Source organism: Nyctereutes procyonoides, unplaced genomic scaffold (assembly GCF_905146905.1).
Source record: "Nyctereutes procyonoides isolate TBG_1078 unplaced genomic scaffold, NYPRO_anot_genome, whole genome shotgun sequence".
NCBI lineage: Eukaryota > Metazoa > Chordata > Mammalia > Carnivora > Canidae > Nyctereutes > Nyctereutes procyonoides.
The window spans coordinates 22,857,410-22,877,881 of record NW_026575049.1 but is presented as its reverse complement, the minus strand read 5'-3'; the positions used below and the strand labels follow the sequence as shown (position 1 = coordinate 22,877,881).

General features: G+C 47.6%; 1 protein-coding gene across 1 annotated transcript in view; it reads right to left on the bottom strand.

The window, feature by feature from the left end:
- EFCAB6 (EF-hand calcium binding domain 6) overlaps positions 1–20,472 on the bottom strand; it is a 239,622-nt gene that overhangs the window by 80,106 nt on the left and 139,044 nt on the right. Inside the window, exons 19-21 of the mRNA XM_055327800.1 lie at positions 11,291–11,405; positions 8,735–8,868; positions 2,929–3,161 (exon numbers count right to left, since the gene is read on the bottom strand). Coding sequence (XP_055183775.1) covers positions 2,929–3,161; positions 8,735–8,868; positions 11,291–11,405 — 482 coding nt within the window. The remainder of the gene's footprint in view (positions 1–2,928; positions 3,162–8,734; positions 8,869–11,290; positions 11,406–20,472) is intronic.

The window sequence follows — 20,472 nt, the reverse complement described above, 5'->3', positions numbered from 1 at the left end:
TGATGCACATGCACCAAAATGGACTTGATGTGGGTTGTCAGCAGATAAATGGACAGGCAGGTGTGTTTTAAACAAGGGAACAGATTGGAAGGGAAAGATGATATAAAAAATGAAACAGGCCAATGGACCGATCATTCTAATTGGTATTTATCCATCTAAAAATGAAAATGTTTTGTGAAACAAACAAGATGGTCTTACTCTCTTCAACAAATTTATAACCCTCAAGGTTTTCAAAAGTATTGTGTTTTGATAATGTCGGTGGAAAGCGAAGGCCCAGAAGGCAGAGGGGCCCCAGTGAGAGGGTGGGATGGTTTCCAGAAAGGGAGGGCATCAAGGTTTGGCTGGTGGCAGAGAGAGGCTGGTGTGGTGGATTAGTGAAAGAGGGTGAGGTCTCTAGGCAGAGAAAAGGGCCCTTCCAAACAGGTACCCTGGGTTCACATCTTGGCCCACCACCCATTACCTGGGTCCTTTATCTGGAAAGTCAAGTAGTAGTGAAGTAGTAGAGTATTAAAGGATATGTCTTCACAAAGCACAGGCATGGGGTTTGGTCAAGGGAGGGTCTGGCTTTTCTAAAGTAGTGCCTTAACTGGGGTCTCTGAGCCATCTTCACCAGAGCCTTGGAGGCCACACTGAGGTCTACTCAGGCTGCACACTCTCCTCCTTTAGATCCATCCACTACTCTGGGGCTGCTAAAGGATCTTTCTGCAGCACAGTGTGAGCCCCTTCCTCCACAGCATAAAACCCTTTCCTGTCTGCTGGTAAAGGATGAACTCTTCAGCCCGGTTCTCTAGCTCCTTCTCAGCTGGCCCTCCTGCCTCTCCAGGACTCCCCTCCCACCATGCCCCACCATGCATGCCACTTTTGTACCCGGATCCTCTCCCCATTTCCCCAATGTGCTGGACATTCCCACCTCTAGATTTTGTAAATGCTGTTCTCTGGCCTTGAATCACCATTTGGTAGCCTGCACCTGACAAACTCCTACTCACACTTCAAGATCCGACTCAGATGACCCACTTTTCCTGTGCATCTCAAGTGGGCTTAGCCATCTCTGTGGCACTTCAGACATCCTTATATTTCAGTGTAGCTCTTTATTTTTGTACCTTTCTCGTGTTCAACCATGGGCTCCTCAAAAGGAGTCTTATTCATCCTTGCACCATCTCATCCTGGGACAACATCTAGCACACAGCAGACCTTCAGTAAATATTTAATGAATGAAGGCATACATACAAATAAGAAGGCTGAGTCATTTGAATGGGAAGATGGTGCTTTGTGGTTGAAATTGTCTAGGTTCATTCTGCATATATTCTCCAGAAAATTCTTTCTGAAGGATATTTTTGTATTGTTTTAATGTTAAGCAATCAAGTCTCATATTAAAACTCCTCAGAACTTGAGCAATTGGAAGCAGGTGTCCAATTCACATGCTACATGATCATTTCACTTAGAAAGAGACTACAGTTGTTTTCTTTCTGGCTGGCTTTTCTTACAGTGCAGGCAAAATAAAACCAACGAATTCAGAGAGAAAAATTAAAGACCAGTATCAGAGGGCCTCTGCAGCCTAGCCAAGAATCCTGCAATCTGGTCCAGCAATGGGGGCTCCTGGAGGCTCCCCAATCCAGGGAGCCCCTTGCCTGGTGGAAGGAGTGGGCCACGATTACCTCAAGGGCAGAACAGCCGAGTGAATGTTACTACCATGCAGAAAACACATCTCTGTATTATCATAGTAGATGGTAATGCTTCAAAAAATAGTAATATTATACTTGTAACAATTGGTCAAGGCTGAATGGCTTCTTCATTCATGCCTGTTGACAGTCAACAGATCTCAACAGGGTAGATGGTATTGGCACTGCTGTTCTTGCTTAAAGGGGCGTGTGCTCTTACTGAGAAAAATGGAGGAGACAAATGGAGTTCTAGCCAGGCTGGACATGCAGACTCCCCTCCTCACTGTGAGGGAGGCTGGTATGGAGCAGACAGGGGCTGGGGGTGGAGCACTGCATGGGAAAGGGCTGGAGGGTTTCTTGCATCTCCCTAAACAGTTTCACAGCTGACTCCAGATTTATAAAAAGAAAAAGATATACAGTCAACCCCTGAATAGTGAGGAGGTGAGGCATGCCAACCTCTACACAGTCGGAAATCCCTGTATAACTTTTGACTCCCCTCCAAATTAACTAATAATAGTCTTACCAATAACATAACGGATTAGCCAATATTTTGCATGTTATATTTATAATACACTTTATTCTTACAATAAAGTAAGCTGGGGAAGAGAAAATGTTAAGAAAATCATAAGGAAGAGGAAACACATTTATATACTATATGGTACTTATAAAAAAAGAAATCCACCTCTAAGTCAACCTGCAGAGCTGAACATCGTTCAAAGGTCAACTGTGTATACATGTTTACATTCATAAGAAAAGACTGAAGTGATATTCAGTTTCCACCAATTACTATAAGGTGTTCTGTGGTTCCCCCATTCATACGGATTGTGTGGATTGCACGGGCTGGTGTGCTAGCGCCTGGACTAGTGTTCTCTTGACAAGCAGTCCCCCACGGGCCCCCCACAGCTCAACGGGCAGGGTGCCGAGAGGTCTTGGAAGGCTGAGCGACATGCATATACATCTGACCCCAGCTTTGTAAAAGAAAAAAATGTAAGTCCATGCTTGTAGTTGTGTGCCTGGAAAGAAGACTGGCATGATTCATGGTGAAATGCCAAAACAACGCTCATGGGGGACTAGATCAGCTGTACCTTCTAATCTGTGCCCGTATTTTCTAGCTTTTTTACATTGAACACATCCTTGTGTGGTTTTTCCTGAACCCCAAAAAAGACAAAATAATCGCTCCCAGGGGGCAATTCTGTGCCCCCCCCCGTGGGCACGGTGGGAACGCAGGACCTCGCGTGGGCAAAGGCGCTGAGCTGCACTGCTCTCTTACCTGATTAGTCTTTGAGGCGCTTCATCTGTTCTCAATACTCTCTTCTCACACAGATTTCGAAATTCCCGAAAATTGAGAGTGACACTGAGTCTCAAGCCAAGAAGGCCCAGGAAACGCTCAAATTCTTTGTCTTTAAGATTGAACAGTAAGTGCAGTAACAATCTGTGAAGATCATGCATGTTGATTATGCCATCCCTGTCAGTGTCTATTTTAAAGAAGGCAGAGTAGGGGTCCTAAAAACAAAATGCACACGTCAAAGCACTTCCTTCTGAACCCTGACAACCACACACTTAACAACCCTGCACAAACGGGCTCCTCTCCAAAATGAGGAAGGGCCAGTGTTCCCACTACTGCTTTACAGAGAGTTCACTCCTCCAGGAATATCCTTGGCATGACAGGTTTTTCCAAGATGATGAACCATGTTCTCCAGTGCCCTCTTTTAGGATAGAGCCCAGGAAAAGGGGCAAGAAAAGGCTCTTCTTTCCCTCCCTTCCACTTTCTGTGTTTATGGAACCTCTCCTTCTAGCACCAGAACTAAGAGGATGCTGGAGCTTTTTGGGGCAGAAAAGAAATCTTGCTCTCAAGGTTTCTACAGAAGTTTCATGATGTTTGGCAACTTTTGTCTACAGGAAAACAAGGGCAGTACTGGATGGCACACCGAGGGGCCATCCAGGGGCCAGGGCTCAGTTTTTGAAAACTAAGCTGAGGAGCCAGCGCTGAGATCGGCATGCCTGCTGCACCTGAAGGACAGGGAACACCTGCTCTGTTGGTGGTGTGGCACGAGGGCACGGCCATCCCCATCCTGAAGGTGAGGACATGGAGGCTGCAAGGGAACATGTGATTTAGAGGCCATGCTCCAACACCTGGAGGCGGGTTGCTTAGTTTCAAATCCCAGCTCTGTCACTTAATATTGGTGTAAACTCAGGCAAGATATTTAACCTGGCCACACTTCCATTTTCTCATCTATAAAATGGGAATTGGGAAAGTCCCTACTTCCTAGGGCAGTGGTGAGGGTTGAATATGTAATATATACAAATCCCTGGCATGTTTTCTAAGTGCCCTAACATGTTGCCTGTTACTATTACGGTTGCCTGAGACCATACAGCCAGGGCCTGGCCCTCGGGCTTTGAACTGGTTGTCTTGGCCAATGTCCATGCTTCCGCCATATGTACTTCCTAAGTCTCAGGCTTGAAAAGTCGATGATGTGGCCCCACACCCCTCATTTCCATCAGTACCTGACACAGCCCCCACCTGGAGGTTCGTCTGGTGACTTTGGAGGCCCTGCACTCATACCTGTATCTCCCAGGATCTGCCTTAAGAGGTTATAACAAAGCAAGACCCACTAGGATTCAAGTGTCTAGTTAAGATGTTTTGGGATTTTGTGGAAAGATCTATCTTCACTCACACATTCACTCAGCACCTAATATGTGCAGTCACTGTGCTAAATAGTATGGGGACCAACTTAAAGTGCAGCCCCTGTCTCTCAGGAGCACCACCATCCAGGAGGCAGGCACCTGTGTCTCTAGCAGCACCACCACCAGGGACTTGCTCCAGGTGAAGGCCATCTCTGCTGCTGATTCCCTAGCGGGGAAATCACAGTCAGCACCAGGCCCTCCCACCCGCTCCAGGCTCACATCTGTAGTGGCTTTGGGGCACCTCCGCTTGGACACCAAACCAAGGAAGAAGCAAGTCCCAAGCCAAACCCTTGACCTCCAAGCCCCGTCCTCAGCCTGCTCCTCCTAGGCCTTCCCGCCTCTGCAAACCTTGGCTTTGTCCCCGGCCCCTCCCTTCCTCTCCTCTGCCACAGCCAGTGTGTGCACAAAGATCCCGTCTCCACCCACCCCCTCCGCTTCTCCCCATTCCACCAATTCTCCCTGAATTCCATAGAAGCTCCCAAGGGGCTTGCAGCCCCCACCCCTGCTGCCACCACCTCCTAGCACAGCAGCCGGGGTGATCCCACCGCAGCTCAGGTCAGAGTCTGGGGGCTCCTCTGCTCCCTACGCTGGCTCTCCACTGCACAGAGAGTCTGATCCTAAATCCTGCCATGACCCCCAAACCCTGAGATCCCTCTGCCCTCCTTCCTCTCCTATGCCCCCTTGCTGTCCTGTGGACATGCCAAGCCTGCCTTGGGCATCTCGGGAAGTTCTCCACAATACCTGCACCCTTTAGTGTGTCTGCTACAATGTCACCTCTCAGGGAGCATCTCCTGAGCCCTGTGGACAACGACACCCCGATTGGTCCCTGACACTCACCCTGCCCTATTTTTCTTCATGGAACATGCCACCACCTGACAAACGAGACTTGTACATTCATGGTTGGCTCCCTTTCTGGAAGGTGACCATGTGACCAGGGCTCTGATCTGTTCCTTGTACCTCCAGCTTGGAGTGGTGCTTAATACACATTGTGGAATGAAGCTGGTGGGTCTGGAGAGGGCAGCAAGGGTTTCCTGAGCACCTATTATATGCCAAGCACTTTGCTGGGCAGAGACCTGTTGTAACTACAACATGGTCCCTGATATCAAGGTTCTCAGTCTAGTGGGGCAGAAAGGCCTGTAAGCCAGGCATGAAAGCCATGCTCACTGCCAGCCTGGACTGCCGGATGACAGGGACAGTCCAGATGCCATGGAACCCACATTTACAATCTTCACAAATCTAAAAACCTCCATCATTCCCCACACCTTGGTCGTTGGCTTCCCAGAATGAAGACTCCTAATTTTATTGGAGTCACACGGATGCAACCTCTACTAGACATGTGGCTTTGGGTAAGTTTCTCCCCATCTTAGACCCCTGGTTTCTCCATCTGTAAGATGGGGATGCCAATGCCTACTTGACAGGGTAGTGTGAGGATTTAAACAGATGGGGCCACTTATGTAATCCTTCCAGATCAATGTCTGGCATGGAACTGGAGGTTTTTTTGATTCATTCAACAAATACACATTGATCACCTATTACATGGCTGGCCCTGTGGTGGCCATTTGAGGTACTGTGGATGGTTCAGGAACAATGCAGCCCTAATGTCTCAGAGGATCACAAGTCCATACGCGCTTGTGCTGGGAGGAGGACGGCCGGCAGCCAATCTCCCCACAGATCTGAAGGCGAAGAGGGAGGACCGAGGACTGAAGAAAGATCAGAGCTCCGGCAGGAGTTAGGCTGATCAAAGGGGTTGGACTGGCAGTCCAGGCAAAGGAACAGAATGTGCAAAGACATGAAGGGAGGAAGAACACTGGCTGGAGTGTGAAGTGAGGAGAGGAGTCAGGTTACAGTGGGAGAGGCGGCCACAGCCAGTGCAGAGCTGGGGACCGCAGGCCAGTCAGGCAGGGACGGGGGCTAGTCCTAAGGGGACAAGCAAAGGGGACACTCTGATCAGGCCTGCATGCCGAGGCCACTCCGCAAGGTCTGGTGTTGAGGACAGACCGTGGGGTGAAAAATGAAGTTGGGGAATGTATGTATAGAATGATGCTGTGTGTGTTTGTGTGTGTGTGTGTGTGTGTGTGTGTGTGTTTGTAGGGGGTGGTTAGATCCTGATGGTTTAAAAATATACACCTGAACCCATGGACACATGCCTGACCCTGCAGAGATGTTATCTGGAGGGTAAGCCCTGGGCTGAGGGAGCCCCCAGGGCACAGGGAACCTGTGCTCACGTCGTGTCCCCGGGTCACCCAGGGCCTCTCTATGCCTGCTTTCCTCACCAGGGCAGGGAGAAAAGACGTCCCTTTTTCAGTCACAATGAGTTCTTTCCTCGACTCCATGGTCTTCGGCCTGAGCTGTGGGCGTGTGACTAGCTTACCTGTGACCCCCGCTGAGGGCTGAGAGGGCCTCATTTGGCTACAGAATTACTGGGCAGACAACAGCAACAGCTGTGATAGTATCTTACACTAATACAGGTTGGGTTTTTCATTATTGCTGAGGAGAGACTTTCAAGAATTTCTCACAAAGAAGAACTCAAAAAAAGTAAAGCGCTTCCCTTCCCATTCAAAAAATCAAGGCACACACTTTGTCTCATTCACATACACCTGTGAGGACAACAAGCAAATCTCCAGTGACTCCAAGTGTCACCTGAATCCTAGGGTGGACCTTGTAAACTCTGGCAATTAGAGGTTCACTTCTTTGTCTCAACCACTAGATTATACATTCTTGGCAGGATAGAGTGGGTGTCAGTGAACGTTCATTGAATCAGTTCATTATGTAATTATTTAAAATAAAGATCACTGGGAAATATGGGACACATGTGCGCTGTCGCCAAGCCCCATGTGTACCAAAGGTAGGAAAACAGTGGTGTCAGCACCGAGCGTGGCTCTGGTGTCCCCCCACTGGGAAAGGGGTGCAGAGGAGACAGGTGGAGGGCAAGGCCAGAAAAAGGAGTCTGGCTTGCAACAGAGTGGGTGAGTTAGCACCCAGGGTAAGGGCAGCAGAGGAGTGCTGGCCTGGGACCCCCGGGGCCCTCCAGTGCTCTGCTGACTGGCACAGAGGGAACACCTGCTCCTGGTGTCTCTCTGCTTCCCCTTCTGCCCTCCTGCCCTACAGGCAGGCTTTCCTTCTTCAGAACAGCAGGCTCTCAGCCCTCGCCCGACCCCTGTCTGCTCCATGCTCCCCTGGCCGGGGCACTAGCTCAGATTGAACACTGAGGACCAGCCCTTCCCTGCGCACGCTTCTGGGGACTGTAGATTTCCAAGCCCAGGATTAGGATGCATGGTCTGACGGCAGGACAGAATGTTCAAAGTCAGAACCATCCTGCAAATCCACGCCAGACAGTCATCATAAATACATTTATTTTTAAATGAGAGCTTGGTAATCAAAATGCATCTCCACTTGGCAGTTAGTGCTGGGAAGAGGTTTCAGAAACACAGGGAACTCGGGCTGCCCCTGCCACTCGGGGCTAGTTCCACCCCCAGCTGCTCCCCACCCTCCTCTTCTGGATTCACCCCCGCCTCCTGGCCTACTTGCTCCGCACACCCTGGGGCCTCCACCCTGCAGCAATACAGTCGGCTTATTAAATTGATCTCCCCCCCTTTAATTGCTCTCTTACTTCTCAGCACAGAAGCAGTTTGGATCGTTCTATGCCTGCCTCTGTAGATTTCTCTCATCTTATCCATTACAGCTTCCACATGTAAGCCGTCCTACCAATCTGCGAGCTTCTCCCTGAAGCCCAGGACCTGTCCGCCACCTGCCTTCAGCAAGTTCCCTCTTCTATTGTTTGCTCCTTTCTTTTTCCAGTCGGCACATGCTGAGGGTTTAGGATTCAGTTCAGGGGCCACCTCTGCCAGGAAGTCCTCCTTAGTGGGGTCTTTTCCCTGTGTCCCCATGGCACACTACTGTTCCCTCTACAACAGGCAATCCAATCCCATGTGTCTGAACTCGGATGCAGATCCTACCTTTCATCCCCAGCTTTTAGCAGACATTCCAGCATATCCTAAGCATGTAATACTCATCTGGTGAGTGAATGGGTGGCTTAGAGAGAATGGACAAATGGATCCTAAATTGCCTGTAACTCAGGATGTCCTGACCCATCCCTCCCCACTGCCCCTCCTTATTTCTCCAAGGCTTTTGAGAGGCAGAAGGCAGACCCAGCAAAGTGGCAGGAGGGAAGGACCTCAGGGAGGGAAGGGGATGGCAGAGTGAAGCCCGAGTCCCCTTCCCCAGGAAGGAGAGAAGGGGTGAGCCTGAGTCTATGGAGAGAAGTGCTATGTCCCGTGATGAGCAGAACATGAAGGGCTCCAGGAATCAGAGCCAGCATGGCTGAATAGCTGGGAGCAAGGTGGGTTTGGGGGTGTCCAGATAAGCCAAACAGCAGACAGGTCATAATTTACCCGGAAGGCTTCCTTCAGTCTCTGGGGGAACTGCTTCAGGCACTCTTCAGCGGTTATAAAGTATCTGTCCAAATTAGTCTTGGAAAGAACTGGAGTCTGCAATGGGATCACTTCTGGCCTGCTCATTTTAGCATCTGAAACAATGACATAAACCAGAAGACTTCCATTAGTGGCACACATACCTCTTTATTTCAATACTGCTTCTCTTCCCGCCCCAAATCCTGCCAAAATACAGAAATAAGGCTTGTGAAATGAACTTAAGCGTTAACGTTGTTATGCTCTGGTTTCTTTTCCTTCAGTGTCTTAGATATCACTGCAAAAAGAACTTGTTCTAGATGGCAGGGCCGCGCTCCTGTCCAGCACACAGCGACCACCATGCCTATTCTTCCAACAGGGCAGGACTACATCCTGCTCATTTCTCATTGCCAGAGGCAGTGAGTGAGAATTACTGCCTTGTTTTGGTTCCTAGATTCATGCCCCAAACATAGCAATGTGTAAGACAATCATATTTGTTAATCCGCCAGGTGTTTCCTGACCACATATCTGCTGGACACTGTACGAGGGGCCTTCAAATATTTTTTGGTCTTTCAACAACCTTAAGAGGTAGATTCTCTTCTTGTGCTTTATTTACTCACAAGGAAATCTATTATTACGCCCATTTTACATATGAGGGGATGGAGGCACAAGGGGTCCCCCCCCCCCCCGACTTCCCCAAGGTCACGGACAGCAACGCTGAACCCTGGCCTGCCAGATTCAAGAGCCCTGAGGCTAATTACTGGGTTATATCCTTTCTCTCCCCTAAAACTGAGGAAGAAACTATAGTCTCTACTTAAAAAACAAGCCATTTCAAACAAACAAACAAACAAAACAACAAAAAAAAAACACCACAAGCCATTTCCATCAGGTTGGGATCACTGGAGTGTGGCCTTGTTTAAAGCCAGGCTATAAACCTAGGACTTTATTTTAGATGTGGTTCTCTGCAGGTGTCACAACCACCCTCTCCCCACTACTGTGGTCTGCAGGATAGACAGTGGGCAGAGTGTCGGAGCTCATGGGCATCCTATGGTCCAGTCTCCTTGAACCTGGCTTCTATGTCACCTCCACCTGGGCTTGGAGTGGCCTCCCTCAGGTTCACTCCACCTGGCAGATAATACTATCCCCTTCTACTTAAGTCCCCTCTGCCATGCACACCCCAGACCCCTAGCCCGGGGCCAGCTGGGGCCTGGGTCTCTACCCCCACCCCCGTGAGCACCTGGCTATTAGAGGAGACAGGCAGCGCTGGGAGACTGATGAGAGGTGGAGAAGGAGGAGGAGAGCGGAGGGAAAGAACAGAGGTGGGGAGGAAGCCAAGAGCAACTGATGGCTATTGAGTCAAATTTCCATCCTGTAAGGGACTCACTGCCCCAGGACCCTGGGCAAGTGACTGATGTACCCGGGGCCCCCATTTCCTCACTTGAAAAATGAACTCACCTAGCATACTGGAAGCACTAAAATAAATGTAAGTTCCTTTTCCTTCTTTTTGTTTTCCTTCAAAAATGTCAAAATATATACCCAAAGTGTCACCATTCTAAAATTCTATGGCTTCTCGAATCAGAAGCCTGTTTTCATGCACGTGGGACCTCCTCTCCCCTAGGATAGGACAGTCAAATGCTCATCTGCCATGGTCAGATGCATTTTCCCGGGGAGGAGTCCCAGCTGCCAGTCTCTCTAGGAGAGACCCATCACACTGCCCAGTCATCTCCCAGACAGAACGTGGGAAGGATGGCAAAACGCGAACAGGGCTTCTGCGTCCTGCTCTGTCCAGTCTGCAGTGCATTTGCTGTAAAATCATAGAGTATTCCATCAACATGTTTGTGTGATTTCTGCAGCTTTTCTAGAGGGCTGATTTGTCCATTTAAATGTCAGCAAGAGTGGAGACCAGGGGGAGGATGACTCGGCAGAGAGAGGGGAGGCCAGCTGCTCATCACGTCTCTGCCAGGTGTGTGGCCAGGGGAGAGTAAGAGCGGGTGACAACAGCTTCCAGGCCTGAGCGCACCACACGTGAAGAATTTCCTGGCAACTGCTTTGGGGCAGCAGGAGGTGAGGGCCAGTGGCTGAGTGATCTTGGGCATGTCATTGAATTTTTTAGCATCTGTGTGTCTTTATCTACAAAAAAAGGAGGAAGGATACTTGCCTTGTTTGTATATGGGTGCCACTAACCACAAACAGTATCTATTCTCAGGAGGAAAATCCCAAAGGACAGGAAGCGTGATTGAAGAAGCATAGGCTTTGAAGCAAATTTTAGAAACCATTTGTGCTCTAAGTCTGTAGAAGGCTCTGTCAGGCAAAATTCTGCACTCACAGTTTGGTTTAGCGAAAAGAAAAGGCCGAAACACAGTCAGATAAAATCAAACAAAAATGTCTGTTGCCAGTCTTAGAACACACACTGTTTGAGCATCTCAGCTCACACTGCTTCAACCCAGCGGCCTCAAGGCAGGGCTCAGGGCTCTGGATGACTGGTGGCGCCACCAGCGGGGGGGCTCTGTCCCTGCGGGGCTTGCGCTGGTGATTAGCTACCTTCAAATCCTGCTGCAAAATCAAGATAACTCATCCCTTCTCTCTTATATCCTATTTTTGCCGTCAGCAGAGCGTACTGGTCATCATCCATGGGCATTCCACTAGCTTCCAGTACCTGGAAAGGAAGAAAATGGAGGGAGAGGCAGTTAGGTTGCGGTGGACTCCCTGCCTCCCTGCTGGCTGAGCTCCTCCAGCCACTGCCCCTATGCTCCAGCCTGTGACTGTTACTTGTCTGCCTCCACCCACAGTCTCCCTGCGGGCGGGGCCCGGGTGGCCTGACTCCCTGGCCCAAGGCAAGGTCTGTTTGTTGAGTGAGTGAGTGAACAAAGGAGTAAGTGGGCTCCCAGCCTTGGCCTCAGTGGGCATGGCGCTAGGGGCTGCAGTTGGCACTGCAAACCTTTCCAAAGGCCATGCCTTCCAAGACATCTAAATTCACATCTGCTGTGACTGCAGTGAGTTTCGAGTCTCCTAAGTTAGATTTATATTCACATATACCCTAGGAAACACGAACAAAATAAAGCAAGGTGGTTTGGGGAGGGAAAACAAAAATTTTTACTCAAGTTTCATTATGATCTTCAGTTGAAACTGCAAGCTACAATGGTTTTTTGTGGGGGAGAGGGCATCCACGGACCCTTTCCTCTCCTTATGTGAGTGCACTCACTGAAAGTCATCCATGAATTCCCTTCATTCCACCACACAGAGCCCACTGCTTACTAAAGGTTTCCATTTTGTGTGAGTAGTGGTGGTGGTGGGAGGACAACTGAAAAAATGCACTTCCCTGCATTGCAAACAGTGAAGCAGAATTATCTAATGATGCCTTCCTAGAAGAAACTGATGAGTTGGGCTGTTCAAGAAGCAGATGATGTTGGCACCCCCTTTGTCAGTGGCCAGTAGGCCAGCAACCTGGCTGGTATTACCCGCCATAGGTAAATTCCCCTCCATCCCTGCTACTCTCAAAGCACCACAATTTAAATTTGAAAACATGGGTTTTCTTCCAGAAGAGAACACTGAATCACACTTTAAAATGTGTTTGTGCATCAAAGGGCCAAAAACATCCAGCATGACTGAACTCGCCCAGGACAGATGAAGGAAATCTGTCTGGGAGAGCAGAAGAGTCTGGAGACCAGTTTTGAAAGAAGGGTTAGTCTGTGTTTTGAGAGGGAAGGGGGCAGGAAATACACAGACCAGCCATTGACATATGTCGGGGGCTATGATGCCACAGGAAGCCACAGCAAGTTGGAGAGCAGAGGACAGAAGGGTCAGCATCGCACTGACTGCATTCTGTGGAGGAAGCTGAAGGGGGAAAGGTAAGGGGGTGAGATGAGACAGTACTCATCACTGCTACCACCAATTTCATTACCATCATCAACACCATCATCACCATCATCATGACATCGCCACCACTACCAACATCACCACCATCACCATCATCACCATCATGACTTCATCACCACCACCACCATCTCCATCATCATCATGACATCATCACCACCACTACCACCATCATCACTACCAACACCACCATTACCACCATCACCATCATCATCACCACCAACACCATCATCACCACCATCATGCTTATTCCGTGTCACATGTCAGGATGGTACTGAGGCCTTTACAGATACTGAGCCTTCTGCTACGTCCTCTTCAGACTCGAGCTGCAAAATGTAAACCCGCTGAGCGGCAGCAGGGTATCCACAATTTGTGTGCAGTCATTGGTTCCTTCTGTTTGGGCACATCCTTCTTGGTGTACGGCGCTAGGACCCAGGGGGGCTGGCATCATTGGCTGGTTCTTATTCTCACTGTCAGTGTCAGTAATGCACGGAATGTGACAGTGGCTCGATGTATCTGCACTGGCCCAGTAGGTCAGGCTCTGGCCTTGGCTTGGCTTGTGTGTATGAGTTGATGTCAGCAAGCTGCAGGATGTGTTTGGTGCAGGATTGGAAGCCGGGTGGAAAGGGAAGGGAATGTAGCCATGTGGTATCGCCTGTAGGGACTCGGTGGAGAGCAGGACTAGAGTCCAAGGCTATCCCAAAGGCCTGCCTGGGGACCTGTGCAGGCAATGCTGGCTGGGAATGCTGACAGCTCCACGCCATCTGCACACACACCCTGTCCCAGCTCTGTGGCAGAGCCTGGCCCAGTGCGGGACGGCATGAGTGTTTCGATGGAAAGCTGCGGCCCACGCAGAAGCACCCAAGTGGCAGCAGGGGGACTCCAAAATGGATAGATTGGTTGCTTTCTTTGAAAAATAACTTTATATTTTGAAAACAATTACACATGAATTATTCATTGCAAATTCCTCCTGCTTGGTCCTTTCATAAAAACATATGCAATGGATAGTAAGGAAATGTCTGTAGGCAAATGTCTCACAGCCTGCAGGCTTGTGAAGCACCAGGGAGGCTGGGCATGCCGTAAGCAGCCGGCCCAGAGGTTGCAGGATGCAATCCCTTTTGGGCACAGAGAATCACACAGGACGCAAAACCCAGAGGGTGTGATGGCTAGAAGAGGCACTATGCACTTTACCAACACATGTCTCTAGAGCTTCCCCTTGCACACTCTCATTTCTAAGATGAACACGACAGCAAATCAACTAGATTTATCATGACCCTTGGAGACAGTTTACCATACAACGTAAACCTAAACCGCAGCATTAATAAAGCAGATTTCAAAATGTTTAACTATTCAAGTCAAGTCCTTTTGTCTCTTTAAAGAGGCATTTCCCTAAGAAAGTTCCTCCAAGAGTGACCGGCCGTGGCCTAGAATAATTTGATTCACAAAATCGTCACTTCCGCCATCCCTGGGATGTCCCTTAGATTGCAGACTGCCTCTCCCACACGATGCCACATCGTTCCGTGGAAATACTGCTGGCTCTCTTGGTGAAGACAGGCATTCTCAAGTGGTGCCCACAACAAGAAGTTGGGCGACTGACTCTGTCTTTCCAAGCCCAGCCACTGCAGAGCATCTGAGGAGAGAAACATCCACCAGTCTCTGTGTGAAGAATATTTGTTTGCTATGCCTCTTTGCATCTCCTTTTTGATGGTTGCTCTGGGGATTATAATATAGACCCCTACCTATTCACAGGCTATTTAGAGTTCATATTGAACCACCTCACATAAAATGAAGAACTCTTGCAACCATATAGGCCTTACTCTGCCACCTGTCCACTAAGCTACAGTTGACCTTTGTTCTAGATCTACATAGATTATAAGCCCAAGCAATGTTACAATGCTTGCTTTAAGCACTCATATGCATTTTAAAAGATTTTTCCATTTATTTATTTGAGAGAGAGAGAGAGAGTGCCACACAGAGGGAGAGGAGAAGCAGACTCCCCACTGAGCAGGGAGCCTGATGTTAGCTCAATCCCAGGACCCTGAAATCATGACCTGAGCCAAAGGCAGATACTTAACTAAGCCACCCAGGTGGCCTTCAGATACATTTTGTAATTACAAATAATAATAATAATAATAATAATAATAATAATAGTCGGGATCCCTGGGTGGCTCAGCGGTTTTGGACCTGCCTTTGGCCCAGGGCACGATCCTGGGGTCCCGGGATCAGGTCCCGCGTCGGGCTCCCGGCGTGGAGTCTGCGTCTCCCTCTGCATGTGTCTCTGCCTCTCTCTCTCTATCATAAATAAATAAAAATAAATCTTTTAAAAAAATAATAGCCTTCTATATGTAATTGGATATATACCATTTCCAGTGTTTCTTATTCCTTCTTGGTCATCTGAGCCCCACCCAGACTCAAACTCATTCATCCTGAAGAGCCTCCTTCAGCATTTCTTACAGCAAGTATTTGCTTGCGTGTTCCACGTGACAGTGGCTCAGGTGTGAGAGTTCAAGCTGGCAACCATCTCAAGCAGAGTCCCAGCACTGACAGCCTAATGACAAGGGCCAGAGCTGGTCTCACAGCCATCCCCACTCCTTCCTGACACCAGGTGGTGATGGAAACTTCACAGGTGTCATAGAGAAAGAGACGGTGGCTAAAGTTCTACTAGGTGCTGGCCGCTGTACCCAGTGACTTCCATGCATTATCTTAAACTTCACAGTGCTCCTCGACAAAGCTATGACATATTCTGTCTTACAAATAAGGAGATCAAAGTTTAGGCAGAAGGCTCAATAAACCAACTATTTCCTGGAGAGACACAGCTGTTGAGTGGCAGAGCAAAGGTGTGGACACATGCCAGCTGGACACTGTGGGATAGCATTGTCTTGTGACTCAGCATGGGGAGGGGAGCCTGATAGCATAGCTGCCACTTTACCTCTTACCCATGAGGAACCCAGAGCCCAGGGCTACATGGGAGTAGTATGTAGACACTCCAGTGACTCAGGTATGGGCTACTGCCCAGAGATGCTTGGTGGCCAGTGACAACAAATCAGCACTAGTGACTGAGTCTGAATTCACAGTTGTAGCTTCTGGCTCTAGAAATAACAGGCACAGCCACAGGCTGGGAAGTGTGTCACTCCCCATTCAAATGACACAGCCTGGGCAGCCTGCATAGGACTGGGTTTGGGTGTTCCCGAGCCTTTATGTACCACATGTTTGGAAACTCCATGAGCCAGCTTCTGCACGACAAAGCCCAGTGGCTGACAAGAAAACAAACATTTACTCTCACACTTGTGGGTATGCAGGTCAAGGGCAGTTTGGCAGATGTAAGATGGGTTTGGCTAGGTATTCCTGATGCAGGCTGTGGGTTGACTGGGCTTGGCGTCAGGCTGCAGGTTGGGTTTAGGCCTGTTCCATGTGCGTTCCTTCTGGGGATCAGACTAAAGGGATGAGAGCTGTCTGGGAAAGCTCTTCTACCAGCAGGTCTCTGGGGCATAAGGCCACCCTAGAGCACACAGCAGATCTAAGGCTGCTGCTCAGGTCACATCTACCACATACCATGTCAGAGAAAGCCACACGACCAAGCTCAACATCCCTGCCCTCTGATATGGTGAACAACAGAGGAGCTGGGGTGAAGAGGGGATCATGGCAGGTATATGAGCTCTGAGGGCCTTTCCAACTCTTTGCATCTATGAAAGTCCATACATTTGGTGACAGTGCTGTGACCACCAGAAACCTACCATGATCATAATCCGACCACACCTCAAATCTAGAAATTTCTAGTCTATAGGCTAGATCTGTCTGGTCCACCTGACCTAACTCCACCTCATCCCCCAGCGATGGTACTGCCCTAACATTTTCAAAACCAATCCTTTCTCCAACCTTAGCACCCAACTCTGGACCTTCGAGACACAGGAATGCCTTGTCAACAGTGATCACCAAGTGGTAAGACAGTAGTTTTTCTTTTCTTTTTTGCTGCAAGCATGATGATGACAATCATGATTTGGTTTAGACTTTTAAAAATACATTATCCTTGTAGAACCCAACAAGACTAAAATTGTGTTCCGATCGCTCAGAAGGACAAAATGCTGAACCAAAATTAACCTTCAAAAATTTTGAAATGAGACAGCCTCAGTCTGAGAATATAAGACACAGTGATTTGACAGCTTTTCAATGTCAAGCGGAATTCCAGGTGTAACGAGTAAATCGACCAGACGCGTAATTTTAGAGGCAAATATCCAGAACCTGCTCATTCTTGCATACATGTGTAAAATCTTAGTGTTCCGTGAGCAGATGAGTAACAGATTGTGATGACTGAAGATAAGGGCAGATGAGCCATTCCTCCTTCAGACGGGGCTATTCTCAAGTCCCAGGATCAGATCTGTGGTCCAAAGGGCAAGTGGACACAAGCTGTGAGTCCCAGAGCTGAGGGCCAAGTAGAGTGTAGCAGGAGAGAGGGACCCTGAATGGCCACACTCCCCTGTGGAATGACAGGCTCTCTGCTCTTGTCTTCTGCACATTCTGTTACGTTCTCTCTTCCTGATTTCAAAAGCAGATACGTTTTTAATAAGTTTAATGGAAGTCCAACTGTGATCCTAATAATGCATTTAGGGAGATCCTAATAATGCAAATGGATAAAGTTCATATGGACAAATATAAACACGGCCTCAGAATAACCAAAAAAAATGTAAAAAGGGAGAAAAATGAGGAAAGATCAGTTTCACTAAAAAAATAAAAGCAAAACCCCACCACACTGCATCGATATGGAAAAGATGTATAGATCAGTGTAACAAGGTGGAAATTTCCAGACTTAGACCCAAGTATAATGAGAATTTCACAAACGATAATCCAGCGGGAAAATATAAAAGACCCCCATCTTACACCATATACAAAAACTAATTCCATATGGATTAAGCATTTTATTAAAAAAATAAAACAGTAAAAATTCTTGCAAGAAAGTTCAGGAGATTGTCTGTAAAATATGAAAGAGGGGCCTGGGGGCTCGAGGCATGACACTTTATTAACCAAGGCTACAAACCCAGAATCTATTTTTAAAAAAAGAAAATGAAGACAGGAAAGAAGACAAATATACTTGATTGTACAAAACTTAAAACATTTTAATGGAAAAGATATAAAACAAAAAGATGAATGATAGATTTGAAAATATATTTGTAGTGCAGTAGACAAAGTGTTGATCAATTAATTAATTCAACAGATTTTTTTTGGACACCTATATACCAAGTACTGTTGAAGGCAGTTGGGATACAAGAGTGAACAAAAAGACCAGGCCCTATTGGAAGAGTTTACATATTGTACTGAGTTGAATTATGTCCCCCCAGAAGATGTGCAGACATCCTAACTCAGGTTCTTGTGCATGTAACCTTTAATGGGAACAGGGTCTCTGCAGATGTGATCAAGCTAAGATGAGGTGTACTGGATTAGGGAGAGCCCTCAACCCAATGAATGCAATCCTTGTAAGAGGAAACTGTGGACTTAGACACACAGAGAGGAGGCACCAAGTAGAGACACAGAGACACCAAAGGAAGATGTCACATATTGGATTAATGGCAGCTACAAAGCCAAGGAATGCCAAGGACTGCCAGCAACCATCAGAAGCTGGAGGAGTAAAGGAAAGGAAGGATCCTCCACTACAACCATGGCTGCTGATACCTAGACTTCAGACTCGTGGCTTCTCTCTGTGAGAGAATAAATTTCTGTTGTGTCAAGCTATCTAGTTTGTGGTAATTTGTTACAAATCCCTAGGAAACTAATGTATATATGTGTGCTCATTTAGTTCTAATAACAATCCTATGATGTAGCTACTACTATGATTTCCATTTTAGGGATAAGGAAACTGAGGTCCAGAGAGGCTTGCCCAAGGTCATGTAAGTATTAAATAACAGAGCTGTGATTTCAGGTCTGGTGGCCTGGCTCCAGAGTTCACATTTTAAACCAAAACACTACCATGCTTTTCAAAACTGATTGAGTTCATTCAAAAAGAATTTATTGAGCACGTATGTGCTGGCCCCTGTTTCAGATGCTAGAGATGGGGCAGAGAACGCAAAAAACACAGACAACTGCCCCCGTTGACCCCACATCTCAGTGAGGGAGATGGGGCTATGGGGAAGCAGTGCCCTCAGGAGAGAACCAGGCTGGAGCCTGTCAAATGGGAAAGTATCAAAGAAGAGCCATAGAAGCTGGGAGGGCAGAGGCTGGGGTCTAATTAAGAGAGATACAGCACTTTACAGGGAGAAAGTTCCAGGGGTAGGAATCCAGAGGATGGGGAAAAACTGGGAACTCAAAGCTTCTTAAGAGCACAGGATAAAAAATGATATCTATAATAAACATTTCTTAAATGTGGACAAGAGGGCAAAGGATGTAAATAGGCCACTCACAGGAAAACAAATCCTAATAGCAAAAACATTATACATTTACAAGTAGTCAGGGAATAAATACAAATTAAAGTTAAACTGAGCTATTACTTTAAAACTACCAGACCAGCAAAAATTTAAAAGAGCTATCATGCCTATTGCTAACAGGGGTTGGAAAAAAAGATACTCTATTACATAGCTATCAGAAATAATAAATGCTATAGTGTGGTCTTAAAAAGCAAACAGGGGCACCTGGGTGGCTCAGTCAATTGACTGTCCTACTCTTGATTTCGGCTCAGGTCATGATCTTGGGGTTGTGAGTGGAGCCCTGCATCTGGTTCCATGCTTAGTAGGGAGTCTGCAGGAGATTCTCTCTCCTTCTGCCCCTCCCACATGATCTCTCTCTCCCCCCACCCTCTCTCAAATCAATCAATCAATCAATCAATCTTTTTTTTTTTAAAGGCAAATAGACAACATGTATTTATATGTATTATGTCAGACCAAGCAGTCCTACTCCTGGGATTTTCTTCTATAGAAATAAACACATTAGCATGTTAAAGAAAGATAGTTTAAAGAGATTTTAAAAAGGAAAAGAGGGGACACGTGGGTGGCTCAGTGGTTGAGCATCTGCCTTCGGCTAGGATCATGATCCCAGGGTCCTGGGATTGAGTCCCACATCGGGCTCCCTGAAGGGAGCCTGCGTCTCCCTCTGCCTGTGTCTCTGCCTCTCTGCCTGTGTCTCTCATGAATAAATAAATAAAATCTTAAAAAAAAACAAAAGAGAAGTGAATGCTCATCAAAAATGGAATGACTGATGTTCTGTGTGTTGGAACACCTTTCCTTACAGTAGGTCTATGCTTCCAGTGAGAACAGAAAATCCAAATAAAATATAGCAAAACATCTCTTTGAAGTACAGAAAGCTGCTGAGGCAACTAGGATTCAAAGGGACAATAATCTGAGAGGAGGGGGAGCCCTCAGAACTCTCCTTCATGCATTGTGGGGGCAGGGCAAGAGGCTTAGGCTGGGGCTGGTGGTCCAGGCAGTCAGTCACTACCAGCAAGTGGAGAAGCAAACAGAACTTGTGATGAGTTCATGGAATCTGACAACAAAACCAGAGACTTAAATAGATGACTCATGAGAAGGGAAAGCAAAGAACTGAACCCAACACTGCCTGTTCTCTCCTCAAGATGTTTGCGGAGTTTGGAAGCTGTGCAAGGCAGAAGACTAAGAATCAAGGCAGAAAGTCTCTAAAACAAAGATGGGATTTTGTTTGTCACCTTGTGGTCCCAAGAAAACAAAGGTTGAAGTTCAGGATTTCTCAGGAGCAAGGGCTCAGAGAATAACCCAGCTTCTCTTATAAACTTTAGAGGCTATATTAGGAATAGGAGGTTAAAAAAACCCCAAGCAAATGGAGCCTTGAGAAACTGCAATCCAGCCTCAAATCAACTCAGTCCCTAACTAGGTTAAGGTCATCAGTCCCCATTC